We start from the raw sequence: 26,250 nt of genomic DNA on the forward strand, positions 1-26,250 counted from the left end.
CATAATCTAAAATAATTTTTTGCATTGAAAAAAAGATTTTAGATTATTCAATCTAAAAATTCTTTTTAAAAAAAAACTTTTGAGTTGTATAATCCTAAATTACACAATTTTGATAAAAAAACAATTTTTTTCTTGAATTCATTCATGACACAACTCGTATATAAGGGTAATGATAAAGACGACAATGGCGAGGAGGTGACAACAACAAAGGATGAGTGACGGTAACAAGGTGTAGTTTTGCCTTTTAACCATCCTATAGAAGTGCACATGGAAACTATCGGGTACAAAACGAAATGGCCTTGGGTGGATTGCTTAGTTTTAGGATGTAAAGAACCAACCGAAACTCATTTTCTATTTTTCATGAATTTTCATATTTAATTTTGATATAATAAGTTCATTTAACTCTACATAGTTTTAGATTAATTTTTTTATGTTTACTAATCTTCCCAAGTCATTATAATAGTTCGTGGAGTTTTAATTCTAGTGGAGATTTAATGCTTTCAAGAATTAACTCCTTGGTGGAATAGAATAAGCCTAGATTATTAGGAATAAAAGTATGTTGAATGAAATGAGTTTTTCTCCTCTTTGAAAGCTTCACGTATTTATTGGGAAAACACTTACCTGTTCGTGTAAACATTTGTATAATGAAAAGGAAAAACTACAAAAAGAAAGATAAGTTTTTGGTCAATAAAATTGTTTCAGCATGCCTACAAATTTTATATTTACTTAGAAATCTTGACTTGAGAGCAAATTATTTAATCCTCCCTTTTAACTTACTTAAACATCTCTCTTAACTTACTAAAACACCTTCTGAGGACAAAATTGTATGGAAATAATCATGCTTCAAAGGAAATGATACCTCAAATATAACAATTGAACATAGAAATAAGAGTTTATTTCAATTCGTTCAGAAATCTCATCACTTAGAAGTGGAGGTCCTTCAATGGAATGGGGGAGTTAAAAATGTGTATTGAAGAACAAAAACAAATGAGTCTTTTTTTCTGCAAGTAACCTCAGATAGATCTTTGAACACACAACAGGCAAAGGAAAGCCAGGCAGGCACCAACAACAAAATTGAAGCTGTAAATTGGCATAAAGAGAAAAATTATGTAAGAACAGATTTACATATGAAACTTGAGATAGAATCAGCCCCTTTCATTGAAAAGACAGGCTTTTTGGTGAAAGGGGGAGGGGTGAAACAATTTAAGGTACAAAATAAAACGCTTAAAAGCTGATCAACAAAGAACTTTACAAAAACCACTAAGACCCCAAACTAATCACCCGGTTGACATAAGCATAGTAAAAGGTTAACAGAATTGGGTCCATCCTCCTCTCATTTCTTGCACGATCCAATGACAAAACTCAGATATGGAATTTCCAGGTTGTTGGCTTCTTCTGCAGCTGTTGCAGAAGGCTGGTGAGATAAGGCCCAATTGATAAACCAATATACAGGACTAGTCTGCATGCATATCCATGGCAGAATCATTGGAGCTCACTACTACTGATTCCCTGCCTTCCTGGGGAAGAAAGCCAAGTTCAGTGTTCCGGTTTCCATTGCCCCCCATGGAGGGACCATTGCTGTAGCATCCTCCCTCACTGATTTGATAATGTTGAAGGCTTCGGCGTATTGGACTTGACAAGGCATTCGAAAACACAGAATTCTTTGGTTGATTTTCACCAGGTTCAGCACGGAGTCCTTGTGCAGCTATAGTTTGGACAAAAGATGCTGAAGTGACTGGAAAGCCCAAGCTGGGGACATGCATTGTTGGTTGTGACTGGTGGTGTTGCAGTGGTGCTCTAGGTGACATAGATGGCTCTTCACAATAATCCAGCTCACTCTGCAAGAGGAATGGACTTTCATTTACTTCACAACCAAAACCAATAAAATCAATAATTTTGAAAAAGTGAGCATCACAAATGGCAAAATCGACACTACATGTCTTTTACAATGTTATTATTACCCACTACAATTTTCAACGAAGCATCCCAGGTTCAAATCCTGTAAACAGCCTCTCTGATTGCAGATTGGGTACATCTACCCTCCCCCAAAATCAAGATATCTAAATTGCAACATGAACAAAAAGGTTGCATAATCTGACCATTTTATTGCCATGTGTGGCAAGTATAATCCTACAAATGTTCAATCAGGCAAAACAATAAAGGAACTTAACAATCATCAATCCCAAGGAAATTTGTATTTGCATAAAGCCTAGAATAACTACAAAAGTTTTATCCCAATAAGTGAGATCAGCTGTATAGATTGCATGACATCACCAGACTCAGTTAAAGGATAAAATACTAAAGGATATTGTTGACCATAAGATCAATCTTAACTCTTTTCTAGTGTCCTTATTGGTCAATATTCACAACCACGGAGTATATCTAGATGTATAGCACTATGATAAAACTCTCCTTTGAGTTTATAGGGTACTTTGTAATCACAAACATTGGAAAGCCCAAAGATGGATTAAAAGAATTCATACAATTGTGCTTGCATTGAAATAACACATGTATACTAATACAATTCACCTGTTATATAAGTACAGAAAGTGAAACATGGAGGGAGCAAAACAGCTTTTATCCATCGGAGAAATCAAGATGGGTTTTCCCACTTGGAATTTTAAACAAACTTTTACACAATTAACTGACCAGAACTTTCCTAGATGAGTTATGATCCTGCCGGCAACTCGAACGTGGAGGAATCGCTTCGTAGCACTCTCTGCCCTGTCCACGCGACTGCGTCTCCTGCAGAATCACCCTCAGAACCTTCTCTTGGATCTCCAAATGTGACCTGCAAAATACACAGACGGCGCCTCTAGCGGCCGTTTGCACTCCGACGATCAAGTTAGTTCAACAGAACCACCAGAAACTGGAAACTTAGTAAAAATGTGTATCTGAGAAAAACTTGCACTCTGTTTTTCTTCTCCTCCCCCTCACTCTCCCTCTGGTTCCTCCTTTTATCTCTCTTTCCCTGTTTCTGGGCATAACAGAATTCTGTTATGCTTTTCTGGCATGTGTCAGAACCCTGTCGTGCTTTTCAGAGACAGCGTACCTTCAGAATCAGCAATGGGGAGCGTGAGAGTCTGCGCATGCCTGTGCTTGGCTGCGCCTGTCTGTACCTTTAGCGGTACGGAGTGCTCTTTTATCTGGACCGCGCCCCTCTCAGATGGTGACATGTGGAGGCCTGCAACTCACATCTAACCACACACGCGTCACTTACTGGAAGGGCTCTAGCGCCTCTCTTTGTCTGCCTAAGTTACGCCCTTGCGGAGTAACTTAGGATGCTTCTCTTATCTGGGTAAATTGCATACTCTTAGCAGAGCGTCGGGTGTGGCTGGTCTAGGCGCACTCACCAAACGTCACTCTCTGCGTAGGCGACTTACCCTTCGGGATGACACGCACGTAATGGGTTGAGGGAATCACCAATCACCGACTGGCTTACTAGTTCCCTCAGGCCACTCTCGTGCATGATTCCTTGAGGGGTGCTCATGCGAGGTCCATGCGTAACGCTCTCGCTGGGAACCTTAGTTCCAGTTTAACTGCGTGTAACACGAGACCCCGATGACAATACACCCGATGACTGATCAGTGTTTATTCGCTACTCGCGCTCTGCCCTCAGGCGCGAGTCTGGGAACTGGTCTGCTGGTGGTCACTTGGCTACTGACCACCGATCACCATTCTGGGTGATCTATCCCCCGACCCCTCTGCCGTCTGATCTGTCGTTCGTAACTTGGCTACTAACCACCGATCACCTCTCTTGGCGATCGTCCCCCTACCTCTCTGCCACCTGGTCCACGTGTCACCCTGCGAGTGGTCCACGTGGTTCTCTGATGCTGACGTCATCGACTACCGATGACCGATCGGATCACAAGCCCCCCAGTCTCGAGTCGAGAACTCGTTCTCAGCGAAGAGACTAAGTGGTCGTGCCCTCAGTCCACGTGGCAAGTGGGGCCGCCTCACGTGCCACCTCACGTGCTGCTTCTTTAACGTTTGGGCTTCCTTCCTTAATCTCGCGACACGTGGCACCATCAACGGCCAGCGTTGTGCGTCGCTAGCGCTTCTCTTATTCAAAATGGCGCGCCCTCCCACTGTTCCTCCATCTTCTTCATTTGACTCCCAAACTCTCCGCGAACTTTTCTTCTGCGCACCCATCTTTCTTCGAATTCTCTGTGATCCTATACTCCTACGATCATTCAAAGGTATGGTTTTTCTTTTCCCTGGCCCCCTTTTGGTCATCTTTACTGATTGCATTTACCATTCTAGTTATCATGCATTCACCGTCCCTGTTTTTCTTCTTCTCAACCCGCGCTAGGGTTTTTCTCATGTTTCCGTTTTGACTTCTGCCTCCCCTTCTTTCTCCTTTACCTGGGCATTTCTTCCTCATTCCCCCTCTATGTTTTTCACCGAACCATCCATCACTCTCTCCCTTTCTATTTCTGACCCTTCGTTTTCCTCCATTGCAGCTATCTCTCGATGGCTCGCTTGAAGCAGACCGCTCGCGTCCTTGCCTCTTCTTCTGGTGCACAGCCCTCCGCGAGTGCACCAGCTTCGCCACCGCCTGTTGTCACCTCATTCCATGACAACGCCAAAGTCTATGACTGGGCCCCTCTGGCGTTGCTATCTGAAACGTCCATCTTGCTACCTGAGGACCATCTTAACTCGCTTCTGAGCCAAGACCCGGATGAACCCTCGTGTTCCATAGACAGGGAAAACGACTTCCACATCCGAGTCCGCATCCCTCCCCGAGGGATGCCCATTTGCGCCGACGACAGGGCCACCAATGGGGTGCCCTTCGTTTTTGTTTACTCCGCAATCTTCAAAAGGTTGAGGCTGCGACTCCCCTTCACCTTCTTCGAGAAAGAGCTGATGATGGAGTTGAACGTCGCGCCCTGCCAACTCCACCCCAATGCCTGGGCCTTCATCCGGGCGTTTCAGATTCTGTGCAACCACTTTGGGCACAACGCCTCGGTGGAGGTGTTCCTCTACTTCTTTGAGGCGAAGAAACCAGGGGACAGGTTCTGGGTCAGCCTGAACGGGGTTGCTGGACGGGTGCTTCTGGGCCTGTACCAACAGTCCTTCAAAGACTGGAAGGGCAGATTTTATATGATATCCGCCACCCCACAAAGCCCTCATCTGCTCGAGGGGTACCCCCTCTACTGGGTTCCCCAGGTTCAATTTAAAAAACCCAAGGACCTCGAGACCATGGCCCCTTACGAGCGCGAGCTGTGTGGGCTGCTCCTGGGGGCTAAGTATGACTCCGCTCGCCTCATCAAGGATGAGTTTGATGTGGTTTCCCTGAAGAAATATATAGGTAGTTCCTTCTCTGCCGCCCCTTAGGACATTTATACCTCCTCATGCATGCTCTCATACTTTTCACCTTGCTTGCGTCTTTTAGCTGTCTAAATTTCCTCTTTCTTGCCTATGCAGATTCAATGTCAGGGAAAGATAGGAGGTTGGCGGTGTTGGAGCTCGCTAAACGCCGAGTGGCCAAAGGGACTGGCTCTTCCTCTTCCACCACCGAGCCAATCGAAGCCCCTCCGCTCTCGGTCGCGCCAGCCGAAGGCCCCGAGCAAGGGAAGAAAAGGAAAAGGCTGGTGAAGGCTTCTTCGCTGGTACCTGCTGCTGCCGCTGCCTCAGTGGAAGAGGAAAGCTCAGGCTCCCCCCTCATTCACCGCCAGAGAAAGAAAGCAGTGGCTGAGGGGGTCTCGTCTCTCCAGCCTGGAGGGATAGAGGTGGTAGAGGTAGAGGAAGGTTCACCACCTCACTCTCCCCCTACCCGACCGACCCCAGAGCCCGCATGCCCACCTTCTCCTGGCCAAAAATCGCCCCCAACCTCTCAACCGCCAACTTCCTCCCCAGCAGGCCAATCACCTGGTCCATCCGCTCACCCTGCTGGGGGTGTTTCTGCTCAAAAAGAGTGTGCCCCGCCTCCAACGACAATCTCCACCGCCAATGCTGAACATGGTGGGTCTGGCTCGCGCCCAAGCAACACTGGAGCCAACCATGAGAACTTCAGTAGAGTTATCTCCATGGTGCGACAGCACATCAGCAATGGGGAGCTCGTCGACTGGAGCGGGGAGGAGATAGACGCACACCTTGCCAAGCAGGTGGTGCTCTCGCTGGAGTTCTCCACCCAGCATCGCAAGCAGAAAGCCCTGGAGAAAAGGGTGAAGGAACTTGAGCACGACAACGAGTCGCTGCACAGTGACCTTGAAGCCGCTCAGGGGTCTGTCGAGCTGTTGCGAGGCATGGTGGAGAAGGCCAGGAGGGAGTACTTGCTGCAGGTCCAGGAGACCATCAAGATGGAGATCTTGATGGGGCAGACTGTTGGTCCTCTGGACTGGAAGGTGGCAGAGTTACAGGCTGAGAATTCCTCTTTGCTCGAACGGAGTCAGATGGTGGAGGAGTTACAGGCTGAGAACTCCTCCCTACGCCAACAGGATTCTCAGCGGGTGGAGATGCTCAAGGCCGCCAAGGAGGCAATTGCTGCCGCCGAAAAGAAGCTTGAGGAGGCAGTGGGCAAGCTGTCTGAAGCTGCCTCCTCCCTTGCTACCCTTACCACGCAGAGGGATGCTGCAGAGGCTTCGAGGCGAAGTCTGGAGGCGGAGAAAGAGGACTTGATGAACGTGGGCGTCGATTCCCTCATTGATGGATTCGAGCTGGCGCTCGAGCAAGTCCGCTGCGTCCTTCCAGAACTGGACCTTGCGCAATTCAGCATTCATCACTCGGTAGTAGATGGGAAACTTAGGCCTCCTACTCCCTGAATCTCTTCCTTTTGTAATTTTGACTTCTTCTTGGTTTCAATTGCTCGATTTTCCTTTGTACTTTCTTTGGACTCCACTTACCTTTATGTGCGCGACTAACTGTTAGCTAGTTTAGGTTCAGCGCGATCTTGGGCTTTACCTTTCCTTTCGCACACGACTAAGTGTCAACAACTCAGGCTTAGCGCGATCTGCTTCTCTTACTCTTTGCGCGCGACTAAGTGTTAACCAACTCAGGCTTAGCGCGATCTGCTTCTCTTACTCTTTGCGCGCGACTAAGTGTTAACCAACTCAGGCTTAGCGCGATCTGCTTGATCTCGAATGGCTGTTCCCTCAGCTTGGTGTTTGACAGTTCTCGTGCGCTGCTTTGTACTACTAGCCAATTACTGACGACTCATCGGTGATCGCTCTTTAGTCCTTACTTAGCTTTCTCTGTCGCTCTAGCGCTAAGTGCATAAAGGACCTTGACATCGATTGCTCAAAGTGAGGCCTCATCTTGGGGAAGAGGAAGTGTTTCTCGCTAACCCCTTTCCCTTTCCCCGAGGTCATCACCCTTTGGCGGGTTGAGTCGCTCACTCCCTGTCTCACTCCTGGGGTGAGAAAGGTTTTCTGACTGAGAGTTTTACTGGGCCAATATTGGTGCATGCCAAGTGGGTAAAGGACGTTTTGTCAAAACCTTTCCTTTCCTTCTCTTGGTCTTACTAGCATCCCTGGCCTTTCAAACCTTTCTGCTTGCGCTCACACCTGGGGTGAGGAAGACTCAGATCGGTGCCAGCAGTTGCGCCTAGGGCAAGTAGGGCCTAACCAATCACCTGCACTTGCACCTGGGGCAAGGAGGATTTTAACCTTAATACTTGAGAACACTTTATATGCTGGAAATTTTTCTCTAATTGGGTGGCCTCGTTAAAAACCCTCTTTAGGGAAAAGAGTGCCACCCTTGTCTGTTCAACTGTTTCCACCACAAACAAAGCATGTGCTTTTTAGCGTGAGAACGCCATTACCGTACAATTTTAACTGAAATAAAATTTTAAATGGGTGGCGTTCCACGTTCTGGGGATTGCTCCTCCCTCCAAAGTCTCTAGGCGATAGGCTCCGTTCTCTAATGTCTCCACCACTCTGTACGGGCCTGTCCACTTCGGGGATAACTTATTCTGCATGTCATTCTGATGCGCCTTTCTCATCACCAGATCACCTTCCCAGAAGCGCCTGGGCCTCACTTTAGAGTTGTGCCTCCGCTCTACTCTTCTCTTCATGGCTTCAGCACTGACTCTGGCCTCCTCTCGCACTTCGTCTAGCAAATCCAGATTCACCTTACGCTCTTCATTGGACTTTTCAGCAATGAAGTTCAAAAATCTGGGGGAGCTCTCCTGTATCTCTACAGGAATCATGGCGTCTGTCCCATAGACAAGGCTGAAGGGTGTCTCATGGGTGCTGGACTGTGGGGTGGTGTGGTAAGACCACACAATTCTGGGGACCTCCTCTGCCCAGCCTCCTTTGGCCTTGTCTAGCCTCCGCTTCAGCCCCCTGAGCAGCACTCGATTTGCTGACTCCACCTGCCCATTTGTTTGTGGGTGCTCCACTGATGCGAAAACCTGTTGTATCTTTAGCTCTTCACACATCTTTCTCAACTGATGACTGGTGAACTGGGTGCCATTGTCAGAAACCAGCCTCTTGGGTATTCCGAAGCGGCAGACAATGTTCTTCCAGACGAAGTGTTCGACTTTCTGTGCAGTGATGTGTGCAACTGGCTCTGCCTCCACCCACTTAGTGAAATATTCGATGGCCACAATGAGGAACTTCATCTGCCTTGTCGCCAGGGGAAAAGGTCCTAGGATGTCAATCCCCCATGTATGGAATGGCCACGGGCTATGGATGGACCTCAACTCCTCAGGGGGCGCCTTGTGCCAATCTGCATGCAGCTGACATTGTTTGCATCGCTGAGCAAACCTTATGCAATCCTCCTTCAGCTTCGGCCAGTAGTACCCCGCGCGGAGTACTCTACTTGCCAAAGCGCGACCACCCACATGGCTTCCGCACACCCCCTCGTGCAGCTCAGACATGAGTCTGGTGCACTGCTCGCCGTGTACACAGATCTGCGCAGGGTGAGAAAATCCGAATCTAAATAGGCTTCCATCTATGAGAGTAAACTTACTTGAACCCCTCTTTATTCTTTTGGCCTCTGCCAGATCGAGCGGGAGCACACCATCTTCTAAGTATAGCCGGTATGGCGTCATCCAGGTATGGGGTTCCTTCTCCGCGTGGACCTCCATCAACTCACCGATCTTTGAGGGTCGCGATCTCACCCTCGGCGCTCTCAGCGTCTCTTGAGTCAACGACCGATGACCGATCGTTAGACGCTCCATTGACTTGTATACATGAAGCACCTGGTTGTCTGATACGAACGCGCGCGGCACCTTCAGGGTCTCCTGAATGACAGTCCTCTGCTTCCCCCCTTTGCCTGAGCTGGCCAGCTTGGCAAGCAGGTCTGCTCGGGCGTTCTGCTCTCTAGGTACATGCACTAACTCAAACTCGGCGAAAGACGTCTTCAGGAGCTGCACATACTCCAGGTAGGCTGCCATCTGGGGGTCCTTTGCTTGGAACTCCCCGGTAACCTGCCCGGTGACCAGTAACGAATCGCTCTTGGCCAGCAGATTTCTTGCTCCCATTTCCCTTGCTAGCAACATTCCCGCGATCAGGGCCTCGTACTCCGCCTGATTGTTGCTAGCTTTGAAGGCGAAACGGAGGGACTGCTCAATCAGTACCCCGTTTGGCCCTTCCAGGATGACCCCAGCACCGCTTCCCTGCTGATTAGAGGAGCCATCCACCGATAACACCCATCGAAAATCTAGCCCTTCTGCAGGTGTCGCGATGGATGATAGCTCGACTACGAAGTCCGCGAACACCTGCCCTTTGATCGGTCCTCGGGGCTCGTACTGAATATCGAATTCCGATAATTCCACTGCCCACTTGACCATCCTTCCTGCCACATCAGGTTTCTTCAATACATTCTGGATAGGCAGATCAGTCATAACCACCACTGTGAAGCTGTGGAAATAATGCCTGAGTCTTCTGGCTGAGAATACCACCGCTAGAGCAGCCTTCTCGAGGGCCTGGTACCTGGTTTCAGGGCCTTGCAGCACCTTGCTGACGAAATAAACAGGCCTCTGGGCCTGGTCCAGCTCTTGCACCAGGACTGAACTGACTGCCCTCTCCGTAACAGCAAAGTATAGACGGAGAGGGATGCCTACCTGGGGCTTTCGCAAGACTGGTGGGCTTGCCAGATATCCCTTCAACTTAATGAAGGCCTCCTCGCACTCCTGCGTCCAGAGAAATCTGCTGTTGCGCTTGAGACACTGGAAGTATGGGTGACCTTTCTCCCCACCAGCAGACATAAACCGGGACAGTGCTGCCAAGCGGCCGGTGAGCTGCTGCACCTCCTTCACCGTCGTTGGGCTCCTCATCGCCACGATCGCCGCACACTTCTCCGGGTTAGCTTCGATTCCTCGCTCTGTTAAGAGGGTGCCCAAAAACTTCCCAGCCTCTACACCGAATATGCATTTCTCAGGGTTGAGCTTCAGCCCATACTTGGCAATGGTGGTGAATAGCTCTTCCAGATCAGCTGCATGATGCTTCTTCTCTTGGGACGTAACCACCATGTCATCTACATAGGCGTGCACGTTCCTTCCCAGCATGGGCGAGAGCACCCTATCCATGAGCCGCTGGTAGGTAGCCCCCGCATTCTTCAACCCGAATGGCATGACCTTGTAGCAGTAGCAAGACCGTTCCGTCATATACGCGGTCTTGCATTCGTCCATTGGGTGCATCCTGATCTGATTATACCCTGAGAAAGCGTCCAAGAAGCTGAGTAGCTTTCCCCCCGAGGCGCTATCGACTAGAGCATCTATACTGGGTAAGGGGTAAGAATCCTTGGGGCAGGCCTTATTGAGGTCAGTGAAGTCCACGCACATTCTCCATTTGCCGCTTGCCTTCCGCACCAGTACCACATTCGCTAGCCACTCGGGGTACTGGATTTCTCTGATATGCCCTGCGACAAGGAGCTTCTGCGCTTCGTCGTGGATCACCTTCCTCTTCTCCTCGTTGAATTTCCTTCTTCTCTGCCGTACCGGTCGAACCATGGGGTCCATTGATAGACGATGGCAGAGGAAATCGGGGTCGATTCCTGGCATGTCGGATGATGACCATGCAAAGGCATTCATGTGCTCCCCGATCACACCCATGATCAGCCTTCGGTCTTCTTCAACGAGGGATCCCCCCAGCTTGAATTTTCTTCCCCTGATGTCCACCTCGACCCATCCTTCAACTGGGTGGGGCCTCCTCTCACTGGCAATGACCGCTCTCGCGATCCCTGACTCGCGAGGAGTGATCGTGCCTTGTGTCTCCCTGTCCGCCAATCGCTCTCCGCGCACGCCTGGTGGTGGTTTTGTGGTGACGTGGCACACACTTCTTTTTTGCTTCAAACTGTTCTCATAACAGCGTCTTGCCTCAGCCTGATCCGATTTGATGGTTATCACGGCCCCTTCCATCGACGGCAGCTTCAACTTCATATGCCTTGTCGATGGTATTGCGCCCAGTCTATTGAGCGTTGGCCTCCCCAACAGGACATTGTACGCGGAAGGGGCGTTCACCACCAGGTACTTTATCCTTTCCGTGCGGGCTGCCGTTCCGTCGGTGAACGTTGTCCTCAGCTCGATGTATCCCCGCACTTCTACCTGGTCCCCTGCGAAACCGTAGAGACAACCAGTATACGGTCTCAACTGATCAGGGGACAACTGTAGCTTGTTGAACGTTGGCCAGAACATGACATCCGCCGAGCTTCCTTGATCCACGAGTACTCTATGCACTCGTCTTCCTGCTGTGATGAGAGAAATGACCACAGGGTCGTTGTCGTGTGGGACAACGTCTCGTAGGTCAGCCTTCCTGAAGACGATGTCCACCTCAGGGTAATGACTCTCATCCACTGCATCTACCGCCATCACAGATCGAGTGTATCTCCTTCTTTGTGAAGCTGTGCATCCCCCACCAGAGAAGCCTCCAGCGATCGTCTGCACTTCCCCATGCACAGGGACTTCATGCTGTTGCTCTCCAGTTTGGGATCCTGACGCGCGATCACCCTGTGGCTCACGCAGGTAATCTGCTAGAAACCCAGACTTCACCAACTCTGCCAGTTGGTGTCCCAGCGCCAAACAGGAATGAAGTGTATGTCCAAAGGCCTGATGAAACTCACACCATTCATTCTTTTTCCTTCCGAGTACCTTGTCTGTCTTCTCTGGTACTCGTAGTCTTGCTGCTACGGCAGGAAGGGCGATGAGGTCCGCCAACCCCACCATGAAGTTGTATCTTGGGGGCGCGTTATTCTCCCTTGCACGCCCCTTACTCTGGTCTTTGCCTGGTGCGTAGGGACGAGGTTTTTCCCGCACCTTCTTCCCCTCTTTGGCCTCATGCACCCTCGCTTGCTGCGGTTTTCCTTGCCCTCCACGCGGTCTGGGTGGTGCAGCACTTCCCCTCTTCTCAGAAACTTCTGTTTCTGCCGCTATGTGCGCCACCGCACGCCGTCGGATCTCTGCAAAGGTGCTGGGATGGCTCCTGATGAGAGACTCACTGAAAGGGCCTGGCAGCACTCCCTTCTTAAACGCGTGCACAAGCATGTCTTCATCTTTGCTGGGTAGTCTAACCACTTGAGCTCCAAAACGGTTGAGGTAGTCTTTCAGCGACTCCCCCTGGTATTGGCGTACGTCGAACAGGTCGTAGGACACCACTGCAGGCGCCTTGTTGACGATGTATTGTTCAATGAAGAGCTTCGAGAACTGAGAGAACGACGTGATATGCCCTTCCGGTAAACTCACGAACCACTCCATGGCGATTCCGCTCAGTGTGCTCATGAACATCTTGCAGTATACAGCGTCTGAGCCCCCAGACAACATCATCTGGGTGTGGAATGCCGTCAGATGCGCCTCCGGGTCTTCTACCCCTTTGAACGACGCTTTTACCCCCACCAGGTTGGAAGGCACCATGGTTCCCATAATCTCAGGGGAGAATGGCATGGGAAATGCCCTTGGAGGTGAAGGATGCCCAGACACCCTTTCGTCAACAACGTGCTCCCTCCGCGCCTGCAGCGTTCTTCTCAACTCTTCGTTGACACGATTCAGTTCGTCGTTCCTGCTTTGCGACGCGGCCAACTCCGTCTGCATCCTTTCTTGTTCGACTTTCGACGCTGCTGCGTTATCCTGCAGCGTGCGCACCATTTCCAGGACCTGCGCCATTGTCACAGCTCCTTCATCAGCGGATGGCGCGGGTGATGGTTGTCTGTTTCTAGGCATCTTCTCTATCAGAGGAACTGATAAAACTCTGGTGAGCTTTAAAACTGTGGTATATATGGGACAACGATTCACTCGTGCCCCACGGTGGGCGCCAAATGATCCTGCCGGCAACTCGAACGTGGAGGAATCGCTTCGTAGCACTCTCTGCCCTGTCCACGCGACTGCGTCTCCTGCAGAATCACCCTCAGAACCTTCTCTTGGATCTCCAAATGTGACCTGCAAAATACACAGACGGCGCCTCTAGCGGCCGTTTGCACTCCGACGATCAAGTTAGTTCAACAGAACCACCAGAAACTGGAAACTTAGTAAAAATGTGTATCTGAGAAAAACTTGCACTCTGTTTTTCTTCTCCTCCCCCCTCACTCTCCCTCTGGTTCCTCCTTTTATCTCTCTTTCCCTGTTTCTGGGCATAACAGAATTCTGTTATGCTTTTCTGGCATGTGTCAGAACCCTGTCGTGCTTTTCAGAGACAGCGTACCTTCAGAATCAGCAATGGGGAGCGTGAGAGTCTGCGCATGCCTGTGCTTGGCTGCGCCTGTCTGTACCTTTAGCGGTACGGAGTGCTCTTTTATCTGGACCGCGCCCCTCTCAGATGGTGACATGTGGAGGCCTGCAACTCACATCTAACCACACACGCGTCACTTACTGGAAGGGCTCTAGCGCCTCTCTTTGTCTGCCTAAGTTACGCCCTTGCGGAGTAACTTAGGATGCTTCTCTTATCTGGGTAAATTGCATACTCTTAGCAGAGCGTCGGGTGTGGCTGGTCTAGGCGCACTCACCAAACGTCACTCTCTGCGTAGGCGACTTACCCTTCGGGATGACACGCACGTAATGGGTTGAGGGAATCACCAATCACCGACTGGCTTACTAGTTCCCTCAGGCCACTCTCGTGCATGATTCCTTGAGGGGTGCTCATGCGAGGTCCATGCGTAACGCTCTCGCTGGGAACCTTAGTTCCAGTTTAACTGCGTGTAACACGAGACCCCGATGACAATACACCCGATGACTGATCAGTGTTTATTCGCTACTCGCGCTCTGCCCTCAGGCGCGAGTCTGGGAACTGGTCTGCTGGTGGTCACTTGGCTACTGACCACCGATCACCATTCTGGGTGATCTATCCCCCGACCCCTCTGCCGTCTGATCTGTCGTTCGTAACTTGGCTACTAACCACCGATCACCTCTCTTGGCGATCGTCCCCCTACCTCTCTGCCACCTGGTCCACGTGTCACCCTGCGAGTGGTCCACGTGGTTCTCTGATGCTGACGTCATCGACTACCGATGACCGATCGGATCAAGTTATTTTTCATAGAAAATAATAATAATTATAACTATTAATAGTGAGTTTATGCCAATTTCAACCTCATAAAACCAGTTTGTAAGATGAGGTTTACAGCTCACTTATATATTATAATATGGTCTTATTTCTAGCCAATGTGGAATTTCCAACATAACCCCCTTACGCTAACTCAAGTATGTAAATATCTTTAGATAGTCTACTAGGAGACTAATATCAATAGCATAATAGCTCCAAAGAACTTGGCTAGAGTAGGACCTAAATAACTCAGATACCATCTTAGTGAGTTTGTCTAACTCAACCTCACAAAAGCAGTTTATAAGATGAGAATTGCATCCCATGTATATATTATAATATGACTTTATTCTTAGACAGTGTGGGATATCCAACAATAATATACATCATAATAAGTAACATTTTAAACAATGCATAAACTACACTATTTCATATTATGAAAAACATTAATGATTAAATTAATCTCAATAATTTAACAAAATAACTATTAACATTCATTCAACGGTCAAACTTGACATCTCAAACCAGAGAGAGAAATAATTGCAACACCAAAAGAAATAAAGGACAACAAATGAAAAAGGCAAAAGGCTTGTTTGTTAGACCAAAGAAAGTGGCCAAAGAGAGGTCAACGATGTTGACCTTGGTTATGGAGACTAAATTGAATAATTAAGCAAGCATCCCTACAAGTTTCTTTGTTATGTAACTCTTTTAAAAAAAAAGAGTTGGTAGTTAGGTTTGGTTCTGTTTTCAAACAGAACAATCGTGTTGTAATTGAAAGTGTGTTTATAAGCCCTTCAAGGGTGCGCCAAAGTTGAGCAATTCTTCGAATTAGAAGACACCTCAATACGACAAAGAGCAAGATTACTGTTGTTTTCAATGGAGGGCAAGGCTTTTGTGTGGCAGCGTCATTACATTAAGACTTTTGATTTCCAACGACAATCTTGGACACAAATCTTGAAGGATGCGGCTCAAAGATTTGATGATGGCGCATTTGATGACTGATCCTGCCTGTTGACCGAAACGCTGGAGCCTTGCCTCGTCAAACCTGGATCGACTTCTACGCCGTGTTAGCCTCCGTCCTTCACCGCGATCCACCTCAAGAACCTGCAAAAGAAAGAACGGCGCCGCTGCGGCCGATCACGCTCCAACGCCCAAGTCAGCGACTGAACCACCAAATACTAAGAGAAAACTCAAGAACTCTAAGGAACCGTGCACAAATTCTCTCTCAGCGTACTCTCATTCTCGCAGTTGTAAAGAAGTAATCTAAACGCGTGCATACCTCAGAAGTTCATTAGAAACTCTTATATACCTGGGCACTTTCTCTCTCCTGGCAGTTACACATCTGGACACGTGGCTCGCATCCAGCTGTACACGTGCCATCATCTGGAGCATCCTTGACTTAGGCGCTACTTCTTACTCTTCAGGTTTTTTGGCTAAGTTACTTATGCATGATACAACTCAGTGCATAGCTGCCTTTGAGCGTGATCTCTTCTGGGTGGCGAGTTCGGGTGCCTTCGTACACACCTTCCCTGTGGTCTCGCCGGCCGCCTTCATGATCTGCCCTACCTGCTTCACCGTATATGTTCAAGTAAGCTGTCTCCCGACCTCATCCTCTGGCCAGCTAGGAAATGACTATCTGCCTTTACCTTCGGCGGTGTCCTTATTTAGGCAATCTCTAATCACTTGGTCGCCCGGGTTCACATCTGGCGACTTCATCTTCAACCCGGTGACCGCCGGTTTAGGTATGCTGGAGATCGGAGCACGCCAACTTAATAACTGGCGACTACACGAACCCCCCGACTTCCTTCCCTTCTGCCAGCCAGGTGTCCCATCCAACACGTCTATATAATAGCTCGATGCCACGTCATCACTTCCGACTACCAGGGCGGTACACAAGCCCCCCAGTCTTAAGCGAAGACTTGTCCAGCGAAAAGACTAAAGAAGTCACATCACTACCGATCTACGTGGCGCTGGCGCAGAATTCCAAACGTTCGTACTTTCTGCTTTCCTGACGCTCCACCAAACATTCTCCCAATCGCTCGACACGTGGCTTCATCAACGGTCATCTTTAGTTGTCGTTTACGGTTCCAAAAACCATTTGAAAAACCCTTAAACCCATTTCACTTCTACTGTTCCATCACCTCTTTGCCTTCTCAAACGCTCTGAGTTTCTTCTGCAAAAACCCACGACGCTTCTCAACCTTCTGAATCCTCAACTTCCTTCAGCGTTCTTCTGATTATCGAAAGGTACTCCCTTTGCTTCTTCTGTTGAGTTTTCCTGCATTTTAACCGATTCACATCATCCATTAACTGCCTGGTGCATACGCTGTGGGTTGTTTCTTCTGCTTCTCCCTACTCGTAACTTAGGGCTTCGTCTCCACTACAACGAACTTTCGTTCGTTCGTTTTTCACCCTTCCTTCACAATCGAGTCAACCTCTGCAACCTTCGCTCACCTTTCCCTTTCTTTTTCCTTTGCAGTTTCCGCGATGGCTCGTTCAAAGATCACCCCGAATCCTCCTCCCTCGTCACGAAACCCTCCATCTCAAGCTCATAACCCACCGCGAGCACCTGGTGCTTCCTCCTCCCAGGCTGAGAGGCCTGCAACCTCTCATCCCAACCTTGCTCAGGCAACTCCACCCATCGCCGGAGGTGCCTCCATTCCTTCCCCCGACTACAAGAAGCTATACCCATGGGCCACCTTGACTTTGCTGAAGGAGACTTCTTCAGTAAACTCTCCCCTGGCGGTGCTTCGATTGAAGAAAGGGGACGAGCCCAACCTTTCATTCCACAAAGAGCATGACGACAAGCTGATGGTGCTACCTTGCCCCCCCGACGTGCCAGTTTGTGCAGACGACAAAGGGAACAACGACGAGTTGTTCTGCTTTGTGTACACCACTTTATTCAAGAAGGTGAAACTTAGGTTTCCCTTTACTCGTTTCGAAAGGGAGCTACTAACCGAGCTCGACATCGCCGCCGCCCAGCTCCATCCCAACAGCTGGGCATTCGTGCGGGCGTTTCAGATCATATGCGCGCACTTGGGACTACCGGCCTCGGTAGACGTGTACCTTTTTCTCTGTTCGAGGCCAAGAACCCTGGGGATCGCATTTGGGTGAGCCTGAACGGGATTGCTGGGAGGTCGATCCTCTCTATCTTCCAGCAATCCTACAAGGATTGGAAAGGCAAATTTGTCCAAGTGCGCCAAAACGACCAGGACGCTTCGCTGCTCGACGGCTTTCCCTTGTACTGGGTGAACAAGGGAAACAAAGACTCCAAGGGAAGCTTCAGGAAGCCAAGAAGCCCTGACCACATGGGCGCCTTGGACAAGGACCTGTGCCTCTTCTAGAAGAGCGTGGCAGCCGCGAACATTACCTTTCTTACCTCCGCAATCATCTCCTTTGAGTTCTTCGAGGGCCAACTCGAGGCTCGCATAGGTTAGAGCTTACCTTAACATCTAAGTCATTGCCCTGTGCTGTACCTCTGTTAACTGTTGCTGGGCGTCTTGTCTGTTGTGCACAAGACTTGGTTTTTATTTTCTGCATCACTTGTTTTCCTCATTTGCATATCTACTCATGTGTTTATCTTTCTCTTTGAGCTGACCTGTATACCTTTGTATTATGCAGATCTCATGTTGGGCAAAGGAAAACTGTCTGAATTGAGGGCGCTCGCCCGAGCCCATGGGTTGGCGTCGGGCTCCCAGACTGTGCCCAACTCGGTGGTGGAGATCGCCGCTGCCCAGGGCAGATCGCCCCCTAAAGGCCCAGCTCCTTCAGAGGCCCTGCCCGCCCCACAACGTAAAAAACTCATCCTTAGGAAGCCAAAGAGGAAAACCCCTCAGGTGGTCCATGAGGATGAAGAAGAAGACGATGAGGCGACTGAGGACGGCCTCATTACCAAGAGAAGAAGGGTGGCGCCTTCTTCACCACCTGCTCCACCTCCTCCTCCAACATCAACACCGTCCCCACCACCAGCTCCCACTCCGATACCGACTTCTCCCCCAGCTGCAACACCGCCGGTTCAAGCAGTTCCCTTGGCGGCTGCACTCCCCGTGATTGAGGCTACTGAGCCTAACTTCATGGAGAACCCCCCAAGCACCTCCACGCCATTTGTATCTACTGGAGGGGGTCCTCCTTCAACAGCCTCAACTGCGGAAGCTGCACCAGGCGGGGATGAAGGGGCTCACAACTCACCCATCATCATCACCGAGTCCCCCTCGTCACCACCACGCCAAGAAGCTCCAACTCACCAACCAATTCAAGAAGGTGGTGGCGAGAACCAGCAACAAGCTCCCCAGTGCTTCCACGAGCAAACCTTTCCCTCGCGGTCAAAAGGGTGTGGGAACCCTTCTCAGCAAAACTCAAGATGATGGCAGAGGATTTCCCCTCCATCATATCAAAAGCTGTGGAGAGTTCCAGCAAGAAACCCCAAGAGGAGAATCGCCTAATAAGGATCGAGGCGGAGAAGTTGTCCTGCAACCTTATGCTGGCGGAGATCGATCATTCGCGAGTGGAGGATGCTATGAGCACCGAGCTGCGGGTGGCACGCAAGGAAGCCACCGATCTACGCCATAGGGTGCACCTCTTAGCTCAAGAGAAGATCGAGCTGGAGGGCAAGTTGGTCCCCTATCGTCTCAAGGTGGCTGGCCTGGAGGCGTCGATTAAAGCAGATGCCGCCAAGGTAGAAAACCTTGAGAAGAGGTTTGTAGATCGGGAGGTCCTCTTGGGGAAAACTGAAAAAGAGAGAGATGACACCATGGCTAAGCTCGCCGAGGCCAAAAAGGAAAACGAAGGGATCGCCGCAGAGCTGGCCCAAGCGCAGGTGGAGAACAAGAGGGTTACTGAAGACCTTCTTCAAGCTCGGGAGAGGGCTGAAGAACTAAAACAGCAGAACGAGGGGCTCAAGAAGCAGATTGAAGAACTCGAGCTGAGCTCTGGCCAAATCCTCGCTGCTGGGTTTGACGCCGCGCTGGAGCAGTTCGCCTGCCAATACCCTGATCTGGACCTCTCCATGGTGTCTTTAAACAACGAAGTGGTGGATGGGAAGATCGTTCCTTCTGAAGACTAGCTGATTCCCTCCATTCACTTATTCATCTGTTTTCTCTTTGCGCAAACTTCTTGTAATAACTTTCCTCTTTTGTATATGTATTTTGAACTGATACCACTTTATTATAGTTTTTTTATGCCTCTTCCTACAATTTCTCCGTTTGCCTTATCTCTCCTTGTACAATTCGCTTCAAACGAAATTAACTTAGCAATTCTGCGGGCACAACTTGTTTACTTGCTGCTCAAACTATCAACTTTCGAATAACAGCATTCTAATAACTCATAAACTTTTAAAAGCAGCGAACTTCGTCGTAAAAGTACTCACTAAACAGCAAGTTTCACTTCAACTGACGGCTTAAGGCATAGCTTACCTCATCTGCTCCATCAAATGGGCCTTTGCTCGTGCCACCGCCCGAATCCGAGCGCCAGAGGGTCTTGGCAATGTAGGCTTCCTCTTGCCCTCACAACTTGGCCATTGTTCCCTCATCTGGGGGTAGAGGCGCCTTTTGGATCCTTCTCTACCTCCCTGAGCTTCAGAACAAAGAACCGGGTGGCTGGGCGTTCTCTTCGAACCTACCTTAGCCACCCTCTGAACTTCTTCCACCCTTTACACCATACCTGAACTCGTTCAAGACGAAAAGGATTTTATCTTGCCTGAACTCGCTCATCGGCGAGAAGGTCTTTAACTCGCCTGAACTCGCTCATCAACGAGAAGGTCTTTAACTCGCCTGAACTCGCTCATCGGCGAGAAGGTCTTTAACTCGTGCCTCTACATTGCCCCAGGGGCTACATCTTCTCTCCCCTAGAAACACTGAGGACTTTTCACTGATGCCTCTACATTGCCCCAGAGGTTACATCTTCTCTCCCCTGGAAGCACTGAGGACTTTTTGCTGGTGCCTCTACATTGCCCCAGAGGTTACATCTTCTCTCCCCTGGAAGCACTGAGGACTTTTTACTCTAACTCGCCTACACTCGCTCGGCGGCGAGGAGGTCTTTATCTCTTTCTCGCCTCAAGACGCACGAGGGCGTTGAGGTCTTTTAACTGGTGCCTCCGATCGCCTAAAGACGATGAGGACTTTAAACTTTAACTGATGCCGCCAATCGCCGAAAAACGATGGGGACTTAGAAACTTTTTAGAAAGCATGCAACATAACTTCAAAACTTGCCCTAAATCACGTTCGAGTGACAAGGTTTTTTTTCTCTTCAAAACTTTCGCAATAACAACAAGCATGCAATCTAAGCAACTTTAAACTTCGAAAACTCTTCTTTTATTGGGTGGCCTCATTAAAAACCCTCCTTAGGGAAAAAAGAGTGCCCCCTTCAAACTGTTTTAACAGAAAGCTTGCAAACTCTACGTGTTTGTTTTTACTTACAAAGCTTTTAACTGTAATATAACTTGAGGTGCGTGGCGTTCCAAGTGCGAGGAATCGCCCCTCCTCCCAACGTTTCTAAGCGGTAGGCGCCGTTCCCGAGCGCCTCGGTTATCCTGAACGGTCCCGTCCAGTTAGGCGACAGCTTGTTCTCCATTTCGTACTGGTGGGCCTTCCTCATCACCAGGTCGCCTTCTCTGAACTGCCTTGGCATCACCTTCGAGTTATACCTTCGTTCAATCCTTCTCTTCACCGCCTCAGCCTTCACTCTCGCCTCCTCCCTGACTTCATCCAGCAAATCCAGATTCAGCCTTCTTTCCTCATTCGAGTCTTCCGCTACAAAGTTCTGGAATCTCGGCGAGCTCTCCTGGATTTCTACTGGAATCATTGCGTCGCATCCATAGACCAGGCTGAATGGGGTCTCATGGGTTCCTGACTGCTCGGTGGTGTGGTACGCCCAGACTATACGGGGTACCTCCTCAGCCCAACTTCCTTTGGCTTTCTCTAGCCTTTTCTTCAAACCTCTCAGCAATACCCGATTGGCCAACTCTACTTGGCCATTCGTTTGAGGGTGCTCGACAGATGCAAATACTTATTGAATTCCCACCCCTTCGCACAGCTTCTTCAACCGGTGACTTGCAAACTGAGTCCCATTATCTGACACCAGGCGCTTGGGCACACCAAACCGGCACAAGATGTTCTTCCACACAAAGCTTTCGATCTTGTGCGCGGTGATCTGGGCCACTGGTTCTGCTTCGATCCACTTGGTAAAATATTCAATCGCCACTTCCAAGTACTTCATCTGCCTGGTCGCCAGTGGAAAGGGTCCCAGAATGTCGATCCCCCATGTATGAAACGGCCAAGGGCTGTAAATCGACTTCAACTCCTCGGGAGGTGCCTTGTGCCAATCAGCGTGCTGCTGACATTGCTTGCAACACTATGCGTACTTCTTGCAGTCTTCCCTCATTGTTGACCAGTAGTAACCTGCACGGAGAGTCCTTGCAGCCAGAGCTCGACCCCCGACGTGGCTTCCGCAAATCCCTTCATGGAGCTCGGCCATGATTCTTGTACATTTTTCTCCGTGCACACATTCCAGGAGTGGGTGTGTGAACCCAAACCTATACAGCTCGCCATCAATCATCGTGAACTTGCTGGAGTTCTCCTTTATCTTCCTGGCCTCCGTCGGATCCAGCGGGAGAAGGCCATCCGCCAGGCATCGCTTGTACTGTGTTACCCAGGTGTCTGGCTCATGGGTCGTGCAGACCTGCGTCATGTTCACCTTCTCTCCCCGACATGCTCTTATTCTTGGCGACCTCAAGGTCTCTTGAGTCAAAGACCGGTGACTCCTCGCCGCTTTCTCCGTCGATTTGCTTACCTGAAGAACCAGGTGATCTGCCGCAAATGCTCTGGGTGTCTTCAGAGTTTCTTGGATCACCGTCCTCTGCCTACCCCCCTTGCCTGAACTGGCGAGCTTGGCTAGCAAGTCAGCTCGGGCATTCTGTTCTCGGGGTACATGCACCACTTCAAAGGAGACAAAGGAACTCTTCAACTCCTGGACATACTCTAGGTAAGCCGCCATTTGTGGATCTTTAGCCTGGAACTCGCCTGTTACTTGTCCCGTGACCAACAGCGAGTCACTCTTAGCCATCAACACCCTAGCTCCCATCTCCTTGGCCAGCAAGATTCCGGCGATCAGCGCCTCATACTCTGCTTGGTTGTTGTTGGCTTTGAAGGCAAACCTTAGGGACTGTTCAATCAGCACTCCGTTGGGCCCTTCCAAGATGACTCCAGCACTGCTACCCTGCTGGTTCGATGATCCGTCCACTGAAAGCACCCAACGAAAGTCATCCCCTTCAACTCGTGTTGCTTCTGACGAGAGCTCGACCACGAAATCTGCGAAAATCTGCCCTTTAATCGGACCTCGGGGCTCGTACTTAATATCGAACTCCGACAGCTCCACCGCCCACTTCACCATCCTCCCAGCGACGTCGGGCTTCTTCAAGACCTTCTGGATGGGAAAGTCGGTCATCACCAGTATTGTGAAGCTGTGGAAATAGTGGCGTAACCTTCTCGCCGAAAAAACCACTGCCAGTGCAGCTTTCTCCAAGGCCTGATATCTTACTTCGGGGCCTTGCAGCACCTTGCTGACAAAATAAATAGGCTTTTGAGCCTGATCTTGGTCTTGGGCGAGCACCGCACTCACCGCCCTATCAGTCACAGCGAAATACAACCTGAGAGGGGTCCCCATCAGCGGTTTGCACAAAACCGGCGGGCTCGCCAGGTACTCCTTAAGCTTGATGAAGGCTTCTTCACACTCCTTCGTCCAGGCAAATTTGTTATTCCGCCTTAAACACTGAAAATACGGATGGCCCTTCTCTCTGCTGGCCGACACGAAACGAGACAGGGCGGCCATCCGACCTGTAAGCTGTTGCACTTCCTTCACGGTAGTCGGGCTTCTCATCGCCAAGATGGCAGCACACTTATCAAGATTGGCTTCTATTCCTCTCTCAGTTAAGAGGAACCCCAAGAACTTCCCAGCCTCCACGCCAAAGATGCACTTCTCGGGATTCAGCTTTAACCTGAACTTGGCGATCGTAGTAAACAATTCCTCCAAGTCCGCAACGTGCTTGCTCTTCTCTGGCGAGGTCATGACCATGTCATCTACGTAGGCTTGCACATTCCTTCCCAGCATTGGTGCAAGTACCCGATCCATCAACCTTTGGTACATGGCCCCCGCGTTCTTCAGCCCAAATGGCATCACCTTGTAGCAGTAGCACGATCTCTCGGTCATGAAGGCGGTCTTCTCTTCATCCCTGGGATGCATCTTTATCTGGTTGTACCCCGAGAAGGCATCCAGGAAGCTCAACAACTTACACCCCGCAGCATTGTCGACCAGGGCATCTATACTTGGCAAAGGATATGAATCCTTTGGGCAGGCCTTGTTCAGATCAGTGAAGTCGACGCACATGCGCCACTTCCCATTGCTCTTCTTTACCAGCACGACGTTGGCCAGCGACTCAGGGTACTGCACCTCCCTGATATGGCCTGTAGCGAGGAGCTTCTGGGTTTCGTCTCTAATCGCCTGCCTCCTCTCCTCGTTGAACTTCCTTCTCCTCTGTCGTACCGGTCTGACCTGGTTGTCCATCGCCAAACGATGGCACAAGAAGTCGGGATCGATCCCGGGCATGTCCGAAGTGGACCATGCGAACGCATCCAGATGCCGCTCTATCACCTTGGCGATCTGGTCCTGGAGCTCAGCCTCTAGAGATCTTCCCAGCTTGAAGATTTTTCCCCCGATCTCCCTTTCGAGCCACTGCTCGACGGGTTTTGGTCTGGTTTCTCTGACGATTACCGCTCTGGCGATTCCCAGCTCCCTCGCTTCCTCAGGGCGATTCCTCACCTCTTCTTCCTCTAGACCGGCGTTCTCCTTCCCCAACTCAGCATCCACCATCACCACGTCGCTTCCGGCGGTCTCCTCGATTACCGTCGGCCTGGGCTTCACACCGGGAGGCGGGGTGGTTGTCACGTAACTCACGGACCTCTTGTTCTTCAGGCTATTCTCATAGCACTTCTTTGCTTCTTTCTGGTCGAATTTGATGGTGATCACCACCCCCTCCATAGATGGCAGCTTCACCTTCATGTGCCGGGTCGAAGGTATAGCGCCTATTCTGTTGAGCGTGGGTCTTCCCAACAGAATGTTGTATGCTGAAGGAGCGTTTACGACAAGGTACTTGATTTTCTCTGTTCTCGAGCCCGCCTCATCCGTAAACGTAGTCCTCAACTCAATGTACCCCCTGACCTCCACCTGGTCGCCAGCGAAACCATACAAACACCCTCCATAGGGCCTCAGCTGGTCAAGGGGTAGCTCCAACTGCGTGAAAGTCGGCCAGAACATCACGTCTGCTGAGCTTCCTTGGTCCACCAGAACCCTGTGGACCTTCCTTCCTGCCGTGATCAGCGAGATGACTATGGGGTCGTTGTCATGAGGCACAACGTCCCGAAGATCTTGCTTAGTGAACGTAATGTCCACATCCGGCGAGTGGTCTTCGAACATGTCCACCGTCATCACAGACCTCGCATACTTCTTCCTCTGTGACGCGGTGCATCCACCACCTGAGAAACCTCCTGCAATGGTGTGGATCTCCCCGTGAGTGGGCATCTCGTGCTGCTGAGCCTCACCACCTGTGGGCTGGGAGCTCGACGCGTTTAGGAACCCGCTCTTGACCAGGTCGTCGAGCTGGTATCCTAAAGCCAAACACGAGTCCACAGTGTGGCCAAAGCCCTGGTGGAACTCATACCAGGCGTCTGGCTTTGGTCCCAACACCTTGTCGCCCACCTTCTCGGGCGCCTTCAGCCTAGCTGATATATTGGGAATGGCGATCAGATCTGCCAACCCCATGACAAACTTATGCTTTGGTGGGCGATTATACTCCCGACGTGCTGGCTGAGGGCGCCCTAGGCCCCTGCCCTTATTCTTCCTTGGATCATAAGGATGGCGAGTCCTCTGATCCCTCTTGGCCGCCGCTGTCTCCAGCACCCTCTGTGGCTGGATCCTGGTCTGGGCACGTGGCCTAGCGGGAGCCACACTTCCCCTCTTCTCAGCGACCTCACTTTCATCGGCGATGTGGGCCACCGCAAGTCGCCGAACCTCTGCAAACGTGGCGGGGTGAGCCCTAATCAACGCCTCACAGAAGGGTCCCGGCAGCACGCCCTTCTTGAACGCATAGACCAGCATCTCTTCGTCTTTGGCCGGCGAGCAGACCATCTGCGCCCCAAAACGATTCAAGTAGTCCCTGAGGGACTCTCCCTGGTACTGCCTTATGTCGAACAGATCATAAGACACCCTAGGCGGCGCCTTGTTCACTATATACTGCTCGACGAAGATCTTCGAAAACTGTTGGAAGTTGGTTATGTGACCTGTAGGCAGGCTCACAAACCATTCCAGCGCCGTTCCCTGGAGTGTGCTCACAAACATCTTGCAGTACACGGCATCCGATCCCCCTGATAGCATCATCTGTGTGTGGAACGTGGTGAGATGTGCCTCAGGATCCTCCACACCGGTAAAAACAGCCTTCACGGGTGCCACACTCGTAGGGATTGGCGTGTCTGTAATCGCCTGAGCGAAAGGCATAGGGAAAACGCGGGGCGACGTTGACGGCGCAACCTCTTCAGCGACTGGACGCCCTCGCTGCTCCTGAAGAGCTTGACGCAATTCCTCAGTCACTCTGCTAAGCTCTTCATTCCTGGCCCAAGAGGCGACCAGGTCCTCGTGCATTCTTGCCTGCTCTATACGCGAGGCTTCCACATTCGCCTGTAGCGAACGCATGATTTCCACCATCTGTGCCATAGTCATGGCGCCTTCAGCAGCAACGGGCGCAACTGGACTTGAACGGTTGCTTCTCATCTTTCTCATGAAAACTTGACAAATCACAA

General features: G+C 50.4%; 1 protein-coding gene across 2 annotated transcripts in view; it reads right to left on the reverse strand.

The window, feature by feature from the left end:
• Nucleotides 1–1,071: 1,071 nt before the first annotated feature.
• Nucleotides 1,072–26,250, reverse strand: part of LOC137837518 (uncharacterized) — a 30,306-nt gene continuing 5,127 nt past the window's right edge. The window contains exons 1-2 of one of the 2 annotated variants that reach the window (XM_068646532.1): nt 2,650–13,099; nt 1,699–1,838 (exon numbers count right to left, since the gene is read on the reverse strand). In XM_068646532.1, the coding sequence (XP_068502633.1) occupies nt 7,772–13,099 (5,328 nt within the window). In that variant the 3' untranslated portion in view covers nt 1,699–1,838; nt 2,650–7,771. Of the gene's footprint in view, nt 1,839–2,649; nt 13,100–26,250 lie in introns of those variants that run through there. The other variant, XM_068646533.1, reaches the window with a different exon arrangement.

Source organism: Phaseolus vulgaris, chromosome 4 (genome assembly GCF_000499845.2).
Source record: "Phaseolus vulgaris cultivar G19833 chromosome 4, P. vulgaris v2.0, whole genome shotgun sequence".
NCBI lineage: Eukaryota > Viridiplantae > Streptophyta > Magnoliopsida > Fabales > Fabaceae > Phaseolus > Phaseolus vulgaris.